Consider the following 21,467-nt stretch of genomic DNA (forward strand, 5'->3'; position numbering starts at 1 on the left):
AGCCAGTGCTTTACAGTAAAAAATAATTAAATAATTAAATCATAATTAAATAAATAAAAAGCTTCAAAATAGATTAGAAAAAGTTTTAAAAGTGCCCAAAAAAGCAAACAATAATTTGTGCATCAGAAATGTTTCTATACTATTATTATATTCTATACATTTTAAGCATATCATGACCCCTCAAACTTATCTGGCGACCCGTCTGTGTCCTAACCCGCCAGGCTGGGAGCCACTGATTTGGGTGGATTACTTTTGTTTCCTTGCTGAGATGCAACTGAGATCAGTTTGACCTTAAATGATTGAGAAAATAATGTGACCAACATCATGAACATTAACAACATTTTCCGCTGACCTCCACCATAGCTTTGCTCTCGGTGGCAGCTCCAGTCTAACTTTGAATAAAAAGGCCAATTTGAGCCGACGACGTTCCTGCTGTCACTATTGAGAGGATGTAGGGAAACTATGAGTTGCTGGTCTGGATTTAGACTTCCAGAGGACTCTGAGCTCTACACTGGTAAGACTGGACACACATATCATCGTGTGGCGTCATTAGCAACGCTGGGTAACCTTTCAAATGTGGCTTCAAAACCAAAGCTGGCCACCTTTGTGCGTTTCGTTTCAGCTGCGTACTGAAATTCAAAATATGTGACATGTACCATTGCAGCATGATTGTTGTCATAGACCATCTGTAAAAACCAAAGAAGAAAGGCAGACCCCCACCCTCCTCTTGACTGAAAAGACAAAAGCAGAAGTCAAATGTCGTCATGTCAATGAGCCCATAAATGGATTTTAATGGATTGGCTGTCAGCATGCACCGCCGAGGGAGGGGGGATCAGTGAGTGTTTTCTAATCGTGATGGCCCGTGGCTCATGATATTAATAGCCACAAAGCAATGTCACCACTAAATCCCCTGCTCCCCGCCGACGGCTTTGTTTTCACACATTCTTTCCATCTTTGTTTTGCTCTCAACTTATCCTCCTCTGAGAAGTTCCTATAGTTCATCCTATAGAGTCATTTGTTGGGTGCCCAGAGGTTTATCATGTGAGAGATTACATCAATAAACGGATGATAAAAAAAAAATACAAAATCTCTCTTGTGAGATGTAACTGTTGGATGAAAATGTCATTTAATGGCAGAGCCGTGTGAGGATCCACTTTCAGGGGAAAGGCGTATGGCACTGAAGGAGAACAGACTGATGAAGTGAGGAAAGCTATTTCAGGGGCGGTGCGTGTGAAATGACAACTGTTGCCCCCCCTCTCTTTCTCTACCTCTCTCGATCAAATCTCTCTCTCTCTCCCTCTCTTTCTCTCTCTCTCTCTCTCTCTCTCTCTCTCTCTCGCCTGCCCTTAACCTCAGACCCTTCAATGCCCAGAACTTTTTCCAACAACAGCACCCCCTCTCTCCATCGCTCTGGTGATAAATATAGAACACTTATTACTCTTTCCCCTATGAGCTGTGACGCACGTGCACACCCGCCCAAGTGCGCGTGGGACCACACGGTATATAAGGGCCGTGGATGGGGTGGCTGCCGGAGAGTGGTCCAATACAAACCAAACACCAAATACAAGCAAGGCATTTATACAATAAAGAAAAAGGAAAGAAGGAAGACAGACGGGCTGTGTGCATTGTTTCTGACACTGACGCCTCTGGAAGACTCGCAAGAGCAACCACTGAGAAGAACCGGCTCCCTCCGCCTCCCTCTTCCCTCCCTTCACTCTCCTCCTCTATCCTCACCCAGCACTCTCGGCCATCCATGAGTGGGACCAACTCCTCTGCCTATCGAACGGAGCGTAGTTTCCACCAGACCTCGTCCTCATCCACTGGTAACCCATACATGGAGAAGAGCCGGGGACTGTTCGCCGAGGACTTTGGCTCCTTCATGCGGCCTGGGAGCGACGCCTTGGGCTTCACCAGTAAGTTTGGAAAGCAACTTCAGGCCCTGTTGTACACGAAAGGGGGTATTCAAATAACAGCAGGCTGAAGGGACAGCTTTGACTGAGATGCGTGTGCATGCTTGGAAGCAATATGTTTAAAGATGTTCTTCTCCATAGAAGTGGTGACAAATCCATCTGTCATAGTTGAAAGTTGAGAAGAGGGGACAAGAGGCTGGTCAAAGGGTTCTGTGGTGGGGTTGGTGTGTGCAGACAAATTGTGTTTCTAATTAAGAGTGTAGCCTGGCTTGATGGAGTAACTTATTTTTTTAAAGTATGAAAATAAAACACAATGGGATTCTCTGATCTCTTATCTTGAAGTCAAGTATTTTTGGGGCGTTTGTGTGTTTAAAATACCCGTTTGGGTCAGGAGACACTTTTCACTCTGCATGCATGTGCCTGCGTGGTTCGTCCTCTGCATCAGTGTGTTTTCGTGAACATGTGACGTCTAAACTTAAAATGGACTCGGAGTCCATGTGGCCCATGTGAGTCGTTGGGGGGCGCAGAGCAGAATCGTTTGGAAACCATTGTTGGAGGGTGCAGCGAAAGGGAGAACAACACACACACACACACACACACACACACACACACACACACACACACACACACACACACAATGCACGCCTTGGGAATGCTGAACTGGCTGCCAGCGGTGTGACTTCACACACTGAGTATCTGGAGTGACACTTGCATGAGGAATGACTGGATGGTTGCCCGGTGACCGGTGTACACACCAAATATACACACACACACACACACACACACACACACACACACATATTTGGAATGATGTCACACAGTCAAACTAACCTGCATATGTAAAGTTATAGAGCTAATATCTCACACGCACACACACACACACACACACACACACACACACACACACACACACACACACAGAAACTCATCTCCAGTCTGTGTATGAGGTCATTATTCTCACTGAGGACAGTCAGTCGCCGATGCAGGATGGTCATATGTGCTTCTACTCTACCCTGTTACTGCCTAATCATTACATTTTTAATTTTGTTAAATAATAATAATAAAATTACTTTCAGAGTTTGCATTGAACAGATTCCAAAAATCTATCTATAAATACCAATGCCATGGAAAACATGACATCATACATCTTACTTATTTGGTCTAAACAAAGCTGGTAAACTGACCAAAGTATTTTTTTTACAGTACAAATCTGTTAAAGTTTAAAAAGACACTTAACCCTAAACAGCAGTAACAAACTTTATTTTAGTATTTTACTTACGGCCAAGCATTTCATTGGACACTAAATACATCATTATAAACTTCTTTCAGAACTACATTATGGGCTGTGATGGAGATAAAATAAAAGAGAGCTATATCACACACTGTGACACATTGCAGGTCAAATAGTTCATGAAGCCATAGACAATCATCACTTTTGGGCCTTTATTTTAAGAATATGAAGCTCTTGAATGTCAAATAGATGCACTGAGAATAAGAAAGCAAGAGCAACTTCACATCTCGTATCATCAGCGATGTGAAAACTATCCACAGCAAGAGCCAAGACCCCGAGGCTGAGCAGCAAAATGGAATTCAGCCTGCAGCCTTTGTCTTTTTTGGAAAAAAACATATATCGATTCTTTTTGTTTTTTAACTAATTGTAATGACTGGTCCTCATTTTACGTTTTTCAAAACATATTTTTGCAACAAAAAACAATCCCTGATCCTTTATGTGTTTTAAGTTTTATGTCCTCTTTAGAAAGCTTGAACTCTGAGCTGCCTTTGAGGTAACATAGAAGTTATTTTCGGTCAGCTAGTATGTTTATGACCATTTTATGGAAAAAAGGCCACTAAAACAGAAAATAATGAGCCTGAATAATGTTTGATTTTAGGATGGATTCTACGCTGTAATGACAATAACTGGAAATCTTTCAATTACATAATATAGTCTGAACAGCCGTAACATGTCTGCACCACCTGCAGGTTTTATAACCACACAGACCAGAAAGATACAAATGTACCCTCTTTCGCATGTAGCATGAATAAGAATTGACTAAAAAGGATTTTGTCAAAGAAACAAATATACTTCTGTTTCCTGTGATCTGACATCCTTTCTTTCTCCTCTCCTTGTGCGTTAGGCGGATCTGGAAATATCAAAACTCTTGGGGATTCGTACCAGTTCACAGTTGACGTGCGAGACTTCTCCCCTGAAGATGTCATCGTCACCACATCCAACAACCAGATTGAAGTTCGTGCAGAAAAGGTGGGCGGCCTCTTTTTTTCATTTGGAATGGTACCATAAAGTCTTTGAAACAATGTCAGTGTTCCCGTGACAGGACCTTGAGACTATAAGTCTCATTAAACTGGGTTCTGTGGAGTAGGCAGATCTCTTTTCACATGTGTGTATCCTCTGTCACAAGACATCACGTCACCGGTCATATTCTGTCTTTGGCAGTTGGCCCAGGACGGTTCGGTCATGAACAATTTCACGCACAAGTGCCAGCTACCGGACGATGTGGACCCCACCTCGGTGACATCATCGCTGGGCGCCGAAGGGACCCTAACAGTCACGGCACGGCGACACCCGGCCAAGCACGAGCTCGCACAGACCTTTCGCACCGAGATCAAGATCTAGAGGGGGACCCCGTTTGAGCATCACAAGCCTCTTGTTTTCATGCTACTTCCTGCATTTCCTGTCTTCACTGAAACCATTCTACTTTCAACACTCAACAGAGAGTTGCCACTGGGCTCTATAAAAACACGTCTTGTGGCTGAAAGGATGCCTGTTGCAGCTCATCTATAGTCTGAGTTAGTCCACCACACACAGCAATGAGGTCACACCTGCATAGTGAGACACGGGGGTTGGACATGTACAGTATGTCTCTCTCTCTCTTGCACACACACACACACACACACACACACAACACACACACACACGCACACACACACACACACACGCACACACACACACACACACACACACACACACAGCAACTAATTGATGGTTCAACACTTTTCTCCTGTCCTCTAACACAGTTCTAAAAATCTGAGTCACCTTAATTGATGGTTGCCACGTTAATAATAACTTATTGTATATTATTATTTGTGTGAATTAAATGATCCTGCTTTGACAATAAACATCAATGTGTAAGTCTCTTGATTGACGTATTGGCATGACAAATTGTTTTTTTTTATATTAAAGGGGCTGGAGTTTGGTTTTAGCAACCAGTGGAGAGTGTATATTATATTATTAGAAACCTGCACCTCTTTGGTATTTAAAAAGCTAAAAAAAAAGTAATAATTTTTTAAGCAAACAAAATGATAATGGATTAATTTCTTCCCTTGATTTATATTGCTTTGAAATACCATTTAGCACTTCATTTGAAGAACTTTAACTGAATGGTTGATTAAAAATATGAAAAGCAAAAACAGTCAAAGTAATTTTACTTTGGAGTTTCCTTTTGGTTTGTGATCTAAAAACTACTGACATAAAGTCATATTATGTCCTCAGACGCTGTCCAAGACTTTTTAGAACAGAAACTGCATTTAACTATGCCTGTCTTTATATATATCAATGACATAATAATCAGTTTTTAAAGCATGACTGACCCAATCATTACACAAATAAGACAAAGGCCTAAAGGTAGGCAGTAACCACCGCAAAGCAAACTACTCTCAAAATGAATGAGACAAAGCTTAGAGGAAAGGTGGCGCTTTTATTCTATTCTTTTGTGCGAAGTGGCATTTATGAGGCATCTGTCCTGCTTTCCAGCATTTCAAAGGCTCTATTCAAGCAAAACTAATTTTGACGCCTTTGTTATGTGACTGTAATTGACGATATGTTTTGAGCCAGTCTTCGGTCTTTGCATTTTGGAATGCTGCTCCCTTTGAAAGTCCACATTACAGCATGATTTTAGCATTTCATGTTGTACTGTAACTGAGTAGCCTTGACATGAATGCCTTTTATGTTTCCTTGGAGAGTGCTTTGGACGTGATTCTGCATAATTATCCTTAAAGGACCTTGCATACCCTGCACATTAGTTTGATGTATACCTGCAGCACAGTACAGCAGGATGTAGTTTAATACCATTTAAGATTAAAAGGCAGATTGTTTTTGATGCCTTTTCCCCATTCAGTAGACTACATCAATGGCTCCAGATCAGTTTAATAACATATAATGTGTTGCTGCTGCTGTGTGTACTGTAACCTGACGTTTTCGTCACATACAGAGCAACTTGATCATCATCACTAGTGTGTAGATCACATTGCGCCACCACGTGGTCGACACGGGCACAGCGCGTGTTCGCACTGCGCGTGCTCGCGCGACACATCCGGCCGGTCCCTATCAATCGATCAGAGAGAGGAAGATGGCGGTGGATGGAGTTAACGGGGCTGGATCGATCACCGAAAAACTCGATTGGGTTTGTTTTCCCTAACTGAGCAAAACACTCTATATCGCCGCCGGAGGAGCGGTTTGAACCCGGAGTGACGACGCGACAGCAAGGAGGTAATTCAGGAGGCCTTCTTTATTAAAATGGCGCCCGGATAGAGCGAAGTTACCGAGCTAGCTGAGGAAACAACAAGGGACGAGGACAGGCCCCGCTCGTCGCTCCGCCATCTTGTCCCTCCGCTACATGCATGTTAAGGCACGCTAAATTAATCCCTGATAACAAAGCTACAAGGATTGAGGAATTGTAATCGATGTATTGCACTGTCAAACCAAGCTGTCATAACTTATAAAGACACTTATAATATCCAGTTGCTTACATTTAACATGTTTTCTGCAGTCTGCCATTCCGGCAGTTTGAGTCCAGTTAGCACTGCCTCGTGACAGTAGTGGAAGACACATTATGCTGTTGTTCTGCTTCATTTCGACAGCCGTGTGTTTTATTAGCTGACGTTAACTCGCATTTTAGTCGATGGCTGTGACCCATTTTGTACGTTAACCTAATTTGAATTTAATGTGTTTTCGTTGTTAAAGCGCAGTTTGGGGTTGAAAGCGTATCTTCTGTTTCTTCCTGGTGCTGACATTTACACCAACAGCACAAATAAGACACTTTTTACAAATGTATAATCGTACTTGTTTGACTTGTATTAACAGACAAAAAGACAAGCCCCAAATACAAATGTGAAACACATTTCAAACGGGTAGTGTGTCTAATAGACCTTCGTTATAAATTCATACACACATTCAGAAAGCACTGATGCTGTTGTACATGTAGATAGAAGCGAGTTGCAGGACACACCGTCCTAGTTCTTAAAACTTGTACGTGGTCAGATACAATAGGTCCATATGACAGTCAGAAATAGGGCTACTGTTCTTTGACCCTTGATTCCAATAAAGAAAACCCACATTAAAACCGTTTTAACAGGGGGGAAAAAATTGAAGAAACTGAGCTACCAGAGGTGAACGATAATGACTCAATATCATGCCAGCGTAAAGACAAACTGGTCGAGCCGACCATCAGCCCTTTTCAGCTTTTCCTGGTGTGTCCACAGAGCAGCCGGCCTCTTCCAACCCCCCGGCAAGGCGTTGGGGCGATGGAGTTCCCGTGGCACAGTGGGAAAGTTCTGGAGCAGCTGAACCGCCAGCGCAGACAGGGCATGCTGTGTGACTGCACCTTTGTTGTGGACGGAGTGGACTTCAAGGCCCACAAAGCTGTGCTGGCGGCCTGCAGTGTGTACTTCCGCACCCTATTTCTAGACCAGAAGGATGTGGTGCACCTGGACATCAGCAATGCAGCAGGTGGGTTCCTGTGGGCCTTTGGACACGTATCCCTGGATACTTTTTCATGTACCACTGTGTACATGATTTACTTTTGTAATATCCATCTTCCAGTGCTCTGACTTTGCATACCGTCACGGTGCTTTACTTTAATAATAGTTTACGTACCCCATCATTACTGCTGTGTAACCAGACTTGTCTATTGTTGATTGTCTTTGCAGGTTTGGGTCAGGTCCTGGAGTTCATGTACACGGCCAAGCTGACTTTAAGTCCTCATAATGTGGAAGACGTGCTGGCCGTTGCTAACTTTCTGCAGATGCAAGAGATTGTAAATGCCTGCTCTGCGTACCAGTCGATGGCAAATCCTGCTCCGTCCCTCATAACACTGGATTTTGCCGTTGGTGAGTCCAGAGTAATGCGTCAAACCTCTGTACATCTTCACGTCTGAACCTTTAAACGATCCGCGCTCTTCAATTTCGCAAGTGCTGAACCTGGTCGATCATTTGTGGCTGGTGTAGAAGGGGCAGATGAGGTTATCAGGATACGTTTACTGTGTTGAATTAATTGAACAATCTGATGTGTTTAACCGTTTCCACGACATGAGGCTTCCTGTGTTTACGTTGTTTATAACAAGGTAATTCCATCATCTCCCTCGTTAGTAGCAGTCATCACAAATAGCATACTTTCCCTCCAATTAGTAGAATATCAAAGTCGTAGCTTTACATCTTATACTGTTCAGGCATTCGTATGAATTACATTTTATTAGAATTCACATCTAGTGAAGTATGATGATTATGGTACAATTTTATGAATTCTACATTTCGTGCAATTGATCGGTCGAATCTCGTTACTTTTGTTGTTAATGCTAGGTCATTCGCCTCAACATAGTCACCAAGTATAAAATATGGAGCCCGATGTACAGTAACTGTCCACCATATATAAAAAAAGGAAACAATTTTCTCTTTTTCTTTATGAACAAACCAGAAGAGAAACAAGGTGAAGTAGAGCAGAGGGATGAAGTGGAGAGTGACATTGTTGAAGTGGCATCTCAAGCAGGGGAGAGTCCATGCACTCCCACGGAAGATACAACTCCTACACAAAATCAGGAAACCGCCATGGAGCACATCCCAACCGAGACGCAACAGACTGTTTCTCGGCCCGACACCTGCAGAACCCACTCGGGCCGAGGACGAGCCCCCAAAACCAACCCTGTCTGTGCTCTAAAGAAGGTATCTGTAAAGAAGGAGGAGGAGGAAAGTGCTGCACAAGCGGCACCTGGATTTCAGGATGACCCCTCTGACGCTGACTACACTCCCAGTAAGTGCGTGGCAATAGAACGACTTGGTACATTTGGCGTTTACGCTCCAAATGCACATTTTCGCACAGAGTTGCTCTTTTTAAAACTAAGATGTATTTTCTATTTGTTTGCAGATTCCCAGACGAAACCTGCTGGCAGTTCATCCTACATGAGCTCTCGGGGGAGACGAATCAGAAAACCTCCTCGACGAAACTTCCCACCCGGTGAGCAGGCCGAGATAGTTTGACCCCCACCCTCCTCTTTACTCTTAGCTTTCCACTGGTTATGGAATTTGTTGAGTATCATCATTTAAAGACTACTCTGTTGTTGTTCTCGTAGACAATGACTCAGAGGAAGAAGACACATCAAAGTCCAAAGCGCAGAAGAGGGTGGCGGAGCCGGCAGAAGAAGCCGGTGAACTGGAGGACAACGGTGAGGAGACCGGCGTCTGTGAGGAGACCGGCGACGGGGAAGCCGACGACGAAGAGGGGTCTGGAGAGGAAGATGACGAGGAAGTCAATTCGGGCAGCGAAACAGACTGCGGGCAAACTCCGTCGGCTTCTATGAGCAGCCGATCCGAGTCGAAGCCTTACAGCTCCGTGACGCACGAATGCGAGGTGAGGAATATCAGTCTGGGTGCAGGAGGGAAGGGACCGAGGGCATTTACAGCTTCTAGTTTCTTTACTTCAGTGTGAACCCTTTTTCCGACTAGGGCTGCAACAACGAATTGATAAAATCGATAAAATTCAATTATCAATAGAGTTGGCAATGAATTTCATTATCGATCCGTTGTGTCACGCGATTATTACGCCACTCAATAAATAGCGGAGAGAAAAAGCGGAGCAGAGCAACTGGCCTTCCAGCGTGTCTGAGATTGGAGTGAGACACGGAAAAAAGCTGAGATTGTGATCTTCGCAATAAAACATCTTTGATGTGTCGAGTCTTGGCCAACCAGCGTTAAGATGTCTACAGCGGCTTCATTTCCCTCAAACTTGTTTTTAATGGAAGCTAGACAGCTTGCTATTACGTTAGCTAACGTGTTTGGATTGGTATTGTCGATAAAGTTTTGTTCCGTTACAGTTCAGTCTACGTGACGTGATGAAACATGCCGTCACCCCCCGGTCTGGTTCAGTTCACGCTGTCACTCGTTAACGTTAGACCGGCACACCGGCGGATCTGGCTGCAGGTTTTTTTTTTTTTAACTCAAAGTAGAATGAATCAAATCACGTAGTTGTGCTTACCCAACAACGTGATGTCGTGGTCATAAGAGACCCAGATATTGATAAGATGATGTGAGTGAAAGAGTTTAAGGAAGAAGACGCTCTATATGCAGCGCAGCTTGATGCAGGGCTGAGATGAGGTGGAGCTGGGCCTGAAGGCTGGAGGTCAAAACAGACGTGAGAGGAGCAGTACAGCTTCCCACTGTCCCAGTATTTCATACATATTGATAAAGCAGGGTATGCTAAATGCAGCCTCTGCTCCAAGGAGATCAATTACAGTAAAAAAGGGCTCACAGGCCTATATATTTGACAGATATAAAGCATAGATGTGTATGTTTTTTGTGGTAGTCCATTTTTATTTAATTTGTTTAATTTACAGCTCAGGGATATTCAAGGAGCAACATGTTTGTGCTTTCTTTTTTTATTTTCTTTTTTTTATTTGGAAATGTCGGTAGACACATAACATGGCAAACATGCATTTCAACTGACACTGCCATCTTTTTCTTGACATATACAAACATACAACATACCCACCCCACCCAAATTATCGCCTATCCAACAATCAGATTAAAACATGAATAAAAGAAAAGAAGAAAAAAAGGGTTATGTCTATTTTTTGTTATTGTGCAGTGTTGTCTGTCTGTGACACCAAATAGCTGAAGTTGCGTTGGGGATCAATAATAAGAGCCTCAAAGATCGTACACCAATAAGATGTCAGAGCAGGGCATGACCAGAACATATGTTTGTGCTTTCTGAAGATTTCTTTGCACTGTCAGTTCTGTTTTTGAATAAAGGGTTGGAATACATTTTTTTATTTTTTTTATCCGATTCATAGATTAATCGAAAAAATAATCAACAGATTATGTTTTTTGTGTGAATTTTTTTTTTTTTTTTGCAAATAAATCTTTCCATGAATAGGTTGTGCTCACTCTTCATTACACATTTTCTTCTTCTTCTTCTTCTTCTTCTTCTTCTTCTTCTTCTTCTTCTTCTTCTTCTTCTTCTTCTCAGGACTGTGGGAAGAAATTCACCCACACTGGCAACTTCAAGCGACACATGCGTATTCACACCGGAGAGAAGCCGTTCAGCTGTCGGGATTGCAACAAAGCTTTTTCTGACCCCGCAGCCTGCAAAGCCCACGAGAAAACGCACAGGTGAATAACTTTGTTTTACTCCGAGGTGTTTAGTTTAGCGACACCTGCTCAGTCTGACTTACGTCCTAACTTGCCCCCCCTCAGCCCACTAAAGCCATACTGCTGCTCAACTTGCGGAAAGAGCTACCGCCAGATCAGCCTGCTCAACCTGCACCGCAAGCGGCACACGGGCGAAGCGCGGTACAGCTGCGAAGTGTGCGGCAAGCTCTTCACCACGTCCGGAAACCTGAAGCGCCACCAGCTGGTGCACAGCGGCGAGAAGCCGTACCTCTGCGACTTCTGCGATAAGGCTTTCTCCGACCCCACCGCCAAGATGCGACACCTGGAGACGCACGACACGGAGAAGGGCAACAAGTGTGCGTACTGCGACAAACGCTTCAACCAGGTAATAGCACATTTGTGAAGCTTTGGTATCAGCAACTGTGCTACAAACATTAATCCTATGATTGCAGATTATCTTAAAGCGTAGAAATGTAGAGTTTGGTAGCCACGTTTACATTCAATTCAGTGACTTGCTCCTGCCAAAATTATGTTGAGTGTGTTAACCAAATAGTTTTTTTTTCTAGCCAGGAAATCTGAAGGCTCACTTAAAGATCCATATCACAGACGGGCCTCTCAAGTGCAAGGAATGTGGCAAACAGTTTACTACTTCAGGTAAGAAGAGAGTACATCTGTCATATGGTGATTTGCTGAGATGGACGTTGTTGCTGATACAAATGACTCTGTTTCGCAACAAACTGAAATTCTACCTAAACTCTCTAAAACATGAGGATTTGCAGTTTTTTTGTTTTATGGTTTGTAAGTTGTATTTCTTTGGGTTTGGAACTTTATTCAACTGGTGCATTGGTGATGACAATAAACAAGGAACTCACCTAGAACTTTCAAACAGAGCTTCAACTTAATATATACTGATCCATGAAATCCAAGCGCCTGTATAATCCCCTGCTGATACTGTCATTTAAAAGACAGTGACAGTTGTTTTTTTCCTCCCATTTATTTTGAGCAAACCCAATTCCAGCTGCTTTCAGTCTGTCTGCACGTTACCTGACGGAAGTTGACTTCTGTATTGCCATCACTTTGAACCTTTGTGTTGACGGTGTGTGCTTTTTAGGAAATCTGAAGAGACACCTCCGAGTCCACAGCGGGGAGAAACCGTATGTCTGCATGCACTGCCAGAGAGCTTTCAGTGACCCTGGAGCGCTGCAGCGGCATGAACGCATCCACACAGGTACTTCCATGACATTCGGAGGGACTATGGAATGGGAAGCACTCCGGCACGCCCACCTCATTTACACCCCACCCCACTGACTGAGACTGTAATTCCTGTTCTACAGGAGAGAAGCCCTGCGTCTGTCTTATCTGTGGCAAGGCTTTCACGCAGGCCAGCTCACTCATCGCTCACGTCCGCCAGCACACAGGAGAGAAGCCCTACGTGTGCGATCGCTGTGGCAAAAGGTCAGCTAGCAGATAAATTGGTGCTGTAACAAGGGCTGTTTTTTTTTTTTTATTCACTTGGGGAATATAACCTGAGTTTATCTCACTAGGAGATTTGGAAATGTGTGAAGGGAGACAGCGGAGAACATTTGAAGTGTTCTCTTAAGGTTACTACTTTATTGTCTACCATGGGAGATATTTGTCTTGGAGATAGGGGTGATTGCTGCATCAAGGCCCGACTCATATCACAGTAAAACACGTTAAATGAGAACAGATGTGCAAACATCAGCTAAAAACAAGATAAAACTACCGGTAATTTAATCGCAAGCTGCAGAAGCAGATCTTAATCTACAGCAAGAAGTAATGTTTGTTTGTTTTTTGTTTGCGTTTTTGTGCTTACAAGCTGAAGTTTCCTTTTTATGTTTGTCTCCGGACAGGTTCGTGCAGTCCAGTCAACTGGCCAATCACATCCGGCATCACGACAATGTCCGGCCACACAAGTGTCAGATGTGCAACAAGGCATTCGTTAATGTGGGAGACCTGTCCAAGCACATCATCATTCACACGGGTACGGACAAAATGAGTGTCAAATAATTACGGGACTCCCGGGGTGAAGGTGGAAATGGGGAAGACATCCAGCAGAGCGCGTCAGTTGATTCTTTCTCTCCCTCCTGCTCTCTCAGGGGAGAAGCCTTTCCTGTGCGATAAGTGCGGCAGAGGGTTCAACCGGGTGGACAACCTGCGCTCCCACGTTAAGACCGTCCACCAAGGCAAGGCCGGGATGAAGCGGCTGGTGATGGCCGGGGGCAGCGCGGACGAGGGGGCCGACGGGTGTGCAGGGGCGTCCACCTCTGACAGCGAGATCAACATCGTCACCGTCACCACAGATGACATTGTCACCCTGGCAACTGAGGCCCTAGCTGCCAGTGCGGTCGCACAGCTGACAGGTCAGACAGCTTCTTGTGATGTTAGGGAAAATGGATGTGTGACAGTTGCTGCAGCTATCCTCTGTGGGAAATGGAAGAAGCATGAGGATTAAAGGGCGTAGATGGTGTTGAGTGTTTGTTTACTTTGTGTCACGTGTCTGTTTACAGTAGTTCCAGTGGCTGCTTCGGTGTCTGCAGATGAGACGGAGGCTTTGAAAGCTGAAATAAACAAAGCGGTAGAGAAAGTGCATGAAGCAGGTAGGACTGCAAAGATACCACTGTCCAGTATATACGGTACTCAAACAGCTGTATATTGTTATTAATAATAATACGCTTGATGCGATTTTGAAAAAATATCTGATATTGCAATTTTTTTAACTGATATTGCGATTGATTTAAGATATTAGACAGAATAATCTTTTTTTTATCATTATTCTCATTTTCATTGAACAACATATTACAGATGATAACGTTTGCTTGGATCTGTTCCAAACAAAGATGTTTTCTTGAGTCTGTAGAATATGATGTGTAGGCTCAGACATCGCTGCAGCATGACAAGATTATATATATATATATATATATATATATATATATATATACATACATACACACACACATATATATATATTCAGCCCTACTATGAAGCTTCATAGACTCTCGCTACATGAAGAAATTAGGTATTTGATTCTCAATTAAATATCATTGAACTATATACACTGAAATGGAATTAACGGCAGTACCAAATTAATTCTTAAACAAAAGTATGTTGTAACTTAAGTGACTTTCATGTGAATTTGTGTTTTGTTTGCACTACTGCATTACAGCATGACAACAAGTTTGATAAAAAAAAAAAAAGTCACAACCTCATCACAAGTATATTGGAGAGCTGTTGTGGAGCTTTCTATGGTGTCACATGGTTTTCTTCAGCTGATAGAGAGAGTTTGTTCAGTTGTCTGTTTCCATTCTATCTGAGCATGTTAAGGACTCATGCTGGTCTAAAAGCTGAGGTTCAACGTTAAATCTTTGCCCTGGAAACGGCAGCTAAGAAAATATTTTTGTCACTAAAATATTATAATTTGTTTAATATTATTATAATATTATATTGATGTTCACTATCAATTCAAGTTTAAAGCTGAACAAAGCCTTTACTGAAATAAACACCACGGTATTTTTGTATGTCGGTACAGTAAATGGGCTAAAATATGCAAGAACACAAATGTGATATTCAAGGTATTGCACGGCTCTAAATTTTTAGAAGTAAGAATAAAGGTTGTCTAATGTGAGTATGGTTATGCATGCTTTAGTTTCATTCTAAGCCAGATTCCGGAAAGGCACAGAGGTTTGTCAGACCCTCCAGGTGGAAATGTGAATCCCTAACTTTGTCAACTCTTCCTCTGTTCCCAGACCCTAACACCCAGATCTTGTACGCTTGTGATTCGTGTGGTGATAAATTCTTGGACGCCAGCTCCCTGGCCCAGCACGTACGCATCCACACAGCTCAGGCCTTGGTCATGTTTCAGGCCGATTCTGACTTCTACCAATACACCACAGCCACCACCACTGAGGGGGACTCTGCCACAACATGGCAACCCACCGCTGAACAAGTCATCCAGGACGGAGACCTGATCTTCCGTGCCCAGGATGGAGAGGGAGAGATAGTGGGGGAGACTCAAGGGGAAGAGACTGGAGAGGTGATTCATGTGGAGGGGAGGGAGGATGAAGAGGTGGAAGCTCACGCTGAGATCCACACGGAAGGAAAAGATGAAGCTGCAGAAGAGGTAGAGGAGGAAAAACAAGAGGAGATGGAATGTGAGAGTCAGGGTTAGGAAATATGAACACATTAATTGAGTTGATGAGGCCTCAGAGTTTCAACATGCCATGATGTTAAAATACATCTAAACTGGATTAATAATATACAACACTTTATACACAATTGTATCTCTGATTGTATGTTAAAAAATCATGTGTTTTGCAGTCCTAATTCCAGAAATGAGGTGAGGTCCTGTGATTTAGGTAAATATTGTTGATAATTCTTTCAGAGATGTTTATACTACGTTGTATAGTCTGTTTATTTTTAGAATGAAATTCAGGACTTTGCAGTGTCCTTTGTATTTACATCACGATTCGCCCGGATAAAGACCTGTGTGTTATTTTTCCATTTCACTCCGAAGAGATGTGTACTTTTCCCTGAAAGAGTCAAAATATTTTATTGTATTGTAAGTATTTTCATGAAAGCCACATTATACAGAGATTATCGACATGATCATGTCGGGGTACTGAAGATTAAAATGGGAGGAAGGGTGGGAGGAATTATCACCACCTCCGCTTTCCAGAAGTGCAATGTCATGGATTTGTATACTGGCAAACACTGTAAATGGCGTGCATGTATATTATTTGTATATATTATTTGTATATTTGTTGTGTCCTAATTTAGTCTTAATTAACCCTGTGCTTCGGGAGAAAAAAATAACTATGTAGTAAGATGACAACCTTGTCAACAATTCTCAGTTTCACATTGATACCAAGACAGTGGTCTTTTATAGGTTTGCAGTAAACTTGTCATAATCGTGTGAAGATGGTTTTACGTCATTATTTTTGTCTGCTTATATTAACACCTGTAAGATGCGCTAGTAGATATCAATAACATTGCTTAGGCTCACTGGAAGTCATCATCTCATCAATAAAACATCTGCACTGTCTGACCAGCCTCGTGTTGTGCTGTTGTTTCCTTTCGTTTTACATTACTCACAGAATATCATGGAAAGGTATGTTCAAAATATGTTACGTAATAAAATGTTTGAATTCAATGAGGATAGTAAGTCAGCTTCCAGAAATAACGCACCATAACTTGTTTGACATGTCTCGAGACTTCACTTCTTCCGTGATTGTCGGTCTTATAATAAAGCTGCCACCTCATTGGCGGACTGGAGCCCAGAAGGACGCGTTCCTCTCGGTGATTGGCTGGATCCCAGGAGGTCAAAGTTAGCTAGACTCCTAAAGCTGACGTCGACTTTCTGCAGCAAAATGGCGTCGTTGACAGCAGTCGTGCAGACGAGCCCGTCCGGCTCTTCTTTATCGTCCAAGAAACGTAACGGAACGATGACCCAAAGGAGGTCCAGGCTCTTGGACAGCAGTGTCCTCTTGTTCCTCTCGCTAGCGTCCATGTTGCATTGCGCTGTGGCTGACGGCAAAACGTTGGTTCTCCTGGACAACCTCAACATCAGAGACACCCATTCAATCTTCTTCCGCAGTCTGGCAGGTCAGTCAATAACACGATTACGTCTCTAAATATTCTCCTCTATACTGTTATCGAACCCCCTCGTATTGATAACGGGTCTCCTGCAGGTAAAGTAAAGTCAGGGCTTTTTGTACTCGAGCTTCATGCAGCTCAACCGGCATGCTAACATTAGCTTAGCTGTATTGTGTTCGCTGTGTCCTAAATCTATTGATTATTGTATTGATTATGTATTTGTCACGTTATTCGATAGTGGTGTACTTGCTTGGTAGTGTTAGCTTACACTGCATTTAATCGAGAAGGGGGCACTTTCCGGCATACTTAAAGTACACTAAATAATTAATCATTTGAGATCATTATATACCTATTTTTATTCAGTCAACAAACAAATATTCAATTATGCCCCATGCAATTGATGGAGGCTACATTATATCACCTTCATTAGAATATAACTAATAATCTGCATGCCAACACCTTCGTGTGTGTGTGTGTGTGTATATATATATATATATATATATATATATATATATATATATATATATATATATATATATATATATATAAATATAAATTCACTGTAAATAGGTATGACATTTTATCTACAGCTATTTTTCTTAAAGTGACAGTTCTCCCCCAAAATCCCTTCTCACCTGTTGTGCTATTTGTTTATCTACCCTAGATTGTTTTGGTGTGGTTTCCTTAGTTTTAGAGATATCGTCCAAATGTCTGCCTCTTTTCTCTCTAACATAACGGCACTTGGCTTTTCAAATCACCAAAATGTCTCTTTGGAGCAACTATGGTTGAAGGAAAATAGTTCCTACTTGAAATTGCTCACAAGTTATGGATTTTAGTTTTTGGGGCAAACTGTCCCCTTTTTTTTTTTTTTTTTAAAGATTTGCGAGCCGGAAAAAAGGGTTTATCTAATATCGGAAGACGATACATAGAAAGTCAAATGGAAAAAATACAGGATGTTGGTGGTTTCACTTGACAGTTTTATTCTCTCAACAGTGATGTCAATGCTTCTTGCAAGGGAGTTATTTTCTTTTGGAAATGCAGTCCACTGCCACTTTGTTCAAGTTATTGCAAAAATGCTCAACACGTGTGTCAATATTTCAATGGGGACGTCTCTCTACTTTTCAGATCGTGGCTTCGACATCACATTCAAGACTGCTGATGATCCCTCCCTGTCTCTTATCAAATATGGCCAATTCCTGTATGACCATTTAGTCATCTTCGCGCCATCAGTTGAAGGTAATTTCCCACTTTTAACACGCACATACAAAAACATTCAAAATAAATAGCTGACATGTTACTATTTGCTTTGTTGAAATATTAACAATTGTTAACATGTGTACCTTTTTTGGTCGTTTGCAGACTTTGGAGGAAATATAAATGTGGAGACTATTACAGCCTTTATTGATGGCGGAGGCAACGTCCTGGTTGCTGCCAATTCAGATATTGGTGAGTTGACTTCCAACAGTTTTTCTGTTCTATTATATAAAACATGTAATAAAAATGCAAATATTAACGCTCTTCTCCTGCCACACAGGTGACCCCCTGAGGGAGCTGGGCAGCGAGTGCGGCATCGAGTTCGATGAGGAAAAGACTGCCGTCATTGACCATCACAACTACGACGTGTCTGACTCCGGAGAGGTACGCAGAATTCTGTTCAGTTCAGCACGTTCAGTTTCCGGTCTGTAGATTTGACGCTTACAAGTGATCCTTCCCGTCTCCAGCACACGCTGATTGTTGCCGACCCGGAGATTTTGATGAAAGCTCCAACTATTGTTGGCAAACCCACCAACAGGCCTGTTTTATTCAAGGGAGTTGGGTAAGCACCACTCGCCCTTTTTTAAATGTTGACAACCGAGTATTAAAGGGATATTGCTGAACATTCATTGTTTTTGAGTTATTACTTAATTCAATTAAGTGAACGAATACTTAATTACTTTGAGCAGCGCCACTACATTTTTCACAGAATCCTTACTGTATTTGGATGTAGCAGAGGTTTTGGAGAAAGAGACGTTGGCATTTGACGTTGCCCTGTTTAGTAAAGGAACCCATATAAAGTCTGACTAACATGACATCCTCCGTTGCAGCATGGTGGCAGACCCAGAGAACCCTCTTGTCTTGGACATCCTCACTGGCTCATCTACTTCTTACTCATTTTTTCCTGACAGACCCATCTCACAGGTAAAATCACCAAAAAAAACAATTATGCCTTTTTTTTGTATTCATAAAGAAGTTTATTTGGGCAGGAATTAGCTACAGGAAGACTGAATGGAAATACGTGTGTGTGTTTTCCCTCATCTATGAACATCCAGGACAACTTAGGAGACCTGAGAGCCAGAAACCATAGATAGCCTTTAGATTCTCTGGATTAGAAAGGAACTACACAAGCTTTCACATAATTGTCTTTGTTTCAGACTAATAATATATTTGTATTACCTCTCCAGTACCCCCATGCTGTTGGCAAGAACACCCTCATGATCGCCGGCCTTCAGGCCAGAAACAATGCCAGAGTGGTGTTCAGCGGCTCCATGGACTTCTTCAGTGATGCCTTCTTCAATTCCGCTGTGCAAAAGGCCACACCCGGCTCCCAGAGGTAGTCTTCCCTGTTCGTCACGTCGCTCCTTGTTCTTTTTTGACATTTTCATGTCCGAACAGAACCAGCCCAAACAAAAACCTGCCCCAAATGTGTGCTGTGTAAACATACTGTCATCCTCTGACTGGCAAAACAATAATCTATTTATCAATTCTCATGAGAATTCCTCTTCCCGTCGTGGCCTTTTGTCAGGTACGAGCAGACGGGGAACATGGAGCTGGCCGTGGCGCTGTCCCGCTGGGTGTTCAAGGAGGCCGGAGTCCTCAGGGTGGGAGCTGTGACCCATCATCCCGTTGGAGAGATTCATCCCCCTGCAGCGTACACAATCACTGACCTTGTGGTGAGTGTAGAATTTCAGAGATTTATGTGAACAATCCTCCCCCTGAAGATGTTTTGTCTCTGCCTGAATGAAGGGCTATGTACTTTTCTTTTTTGAGCATATCTCAATCGATGTAAAACCTTCCCACGCAGGAGTACAGCATCGTCATTGAGATGTTGTCCGAGGGCCGCTGGGTTCCCTTCAACGGAGACGATATTCAGCTTGAGTTTGTGAGGATCGATCCCTTCGTCAGGACGTATCTCAAGAGGAAAGGTACGCCTGTGGTTGTGGCACACACACACACACACACACACACACACACTCACTTACAGTCTAAATGTGTTGCATCCTTGAGATTCGTGTGTGTGTTTTGCTGGGAACGCAATCGCCAACTGTAACCACTGCTAATGCGGCGTTGTCTGTCTTCTAGGAGATAGATACAGCGTCCAGTTCACGCTGCCTGACGTGTACGGAGTCTTTCAGTTCAAGGTGGACTACAACCGACTGGGATACACACATCTCTACTCCTCCACTCAGGCAAGTGAACTTGGGCGTATTCAAAATACTGGTATGGTTGCGGTATGGAGATCTACATGCAAAGGGGAATTTGGCAAATGCAAATGGACGGAAATACTAAAGGTCAAATGATTTACTTTTTCTGAATTTATGGGAATAGATGTGAAGAAAAGAAAAACCTATTGTCCCCAATATCTAATGAGGTATCCCATGGAGTACCAGTAGGGCAATTTCCAAAAATCATGGTCTGATGTTTATAAGTGTACTTTCTGAGTACTGTGGCCTGGAAGAGGTTCTTCTTACTTGTATAATGCATTTAACAACCACGCTTGAATGTATGATCGTCTAACCGTTGCTATTTCGTTTCTTCACCACAGGTATCCGTGCGTCCCCTGCAGCACACCCAGTACGAGCGCTTCATCCCCTCGGCCTTCCCGTACTACGCCAGTGTCTTCTCCATGATGGCGGGACTCTTCGTCTTCAGCATAGTCTTCCTGCATATGAAAGAGAAGGAGAAGTCAGACTAATGCAGAGAGACGGCGGGGCAAGGGATAACATTCGAAAATTAAACCTGGTGGTGTGAAGAGTTTCAATTGAATGTCTTAACGGCTTGAATCTCTTCACGCAAGGACTTGGACTGCAGTCCTCCCGTTAAAAAAAAAAAAAACAGAAAGAAAATACAGTTTCTGTTTTGGTTTTTAGGTTTGTCAATGAATCAGGGGCTGGAGGCCAAAAGGTGTGAACGTAATGCAGTGGTTGGGTTTTTTGTTTTTTTTTGTACTCTGAAATGATTCAAAGGCTTATAAGTGTCCCGCAGTTAGTCAACGTTTGTATGAAGTCGCTTTACATTTGATAAATTATCTTCTAAGTAGAGCACATGCCTTGGAACCTGAGATAAATCCATATTAGAAATTGCATCCACATGTTCTGGATCAGGAAAGTTTATTGGGGGTAATTACATGCACTGAATATGCCAACTGATAATTTGTTTTTGATAAAGTGTTTCCAAAAAAGTTGGAGTCATCTTGACAATAAAATATTGACATTCCACCCAGTAGAAAGTCCTGTCATTTCTGTAACGTGACATAATTGTACTTTGTGATTTCACACAATGCTTTGAAATATGACT

At 42.7% G+C, this 21,467-nt stretch overlaps 3 protein-coding genes across 3 annotated transcripts; all 3 read left to right on the forward strand.

The window, feature by feature from the left end:
- Window positions 1–1,549: 1,549 nt before the first annotated feature.
- hspb7 (heat shock protein family, member 7 (cardiovascular)) lies at window positions 1,550–5,071 on the forward strand. The gene is made up of 3 exons (XM_079225717.1): window positions 1,550–1,913; window positions 4,046–4,170; window positions 4,363–5,071. The coding sequence occupies exons 1-3, from the start codon at window positions 1,754–1,756 to the stop codon at window positions 4,540–4,542; spliced, it is 465 nt and encodes a 154-aa protein (XP_079081843.1). The 5' UTR covers window positions 1,550–1,753; the 3' UTR covers window positions 4,543–5,071.
- Window positions 5,072–7,448: 2,377 nt separating this feature from the next.
- Window positions 7,449–16,322, forward strand: zbtb17 (zinc finger and BTB domain containing 17; the record flags this gene model as incomplete). The annotated part of the gene is made up of 14 exons (XM_079225871.1): window positions 7,449–7,653; window positions 7,854–8,033; window positions 8,617–8,949; window positions 9,064–9,153; window positions 9,269–9,546; window positions 11,161–11,303; window positions 11,388–11,688; window positions 11,870–11,957; window positions 12,415–12,531; window positions 12,638–12,758; window positions 13,175–13,305; window positions 13,421–13,684; window positions 13,832–13,921; window positions 15,068–16,322. 14 exons carry the CDS (start codon window positions 7,449–7,451, stop codon window positions 15,487–15,489), a joined length of 2,763 nt encoding a protein of 920 aa, XP_079081997.1. The 3' UTR covers window positions 15,490–16,322.
- Window positions 16,323–16,687: 365 nt separating this feature from the next.
- On the forward strand, window positions 16,688–21,046 carry ddost (dolichyl-diphosphooligosaccharide--protein glycosyltransferase subunit (non-catalytic); the record flags this gene model as incomplete). The annotated part of the gene is made up of 11 exons (XM_079225639.1): window positions 16,688–16,922; window positions 18,039–18,149; window positions 18,273–18,359; window positions 18,448–18,551; window positions 18,635–18,729; window positions 18,998–19,091; window positions 19,355–19,503; window positions 19,696–19,843; window positions 19,975–20,095; window positions 20,253–20,359; window positions 20,716–21,046. 11 exons carry the CDS (start codon window positions 16,688–16,690, stop codon window positions 20,863–20,865), a joined length of 1,401 nt encoding a protein of 466 aa, XP_079081765.1. The 3' UTR covers window positions 20,866–21,046.
- Window positions 21,047–21,467: the final 421 nt, after the last annotated feature.

Source organism: Taurulus bubalis, assembly GCF_910589615.1.
Source record: "Taurulus bubalis genome assembly, chromosome: 11".
NCBI lineage: Eukaryota > Metazoa > Chordata > Actinopteri > Perciformes > Cottidae > Taurulus > Taurulus bubalis.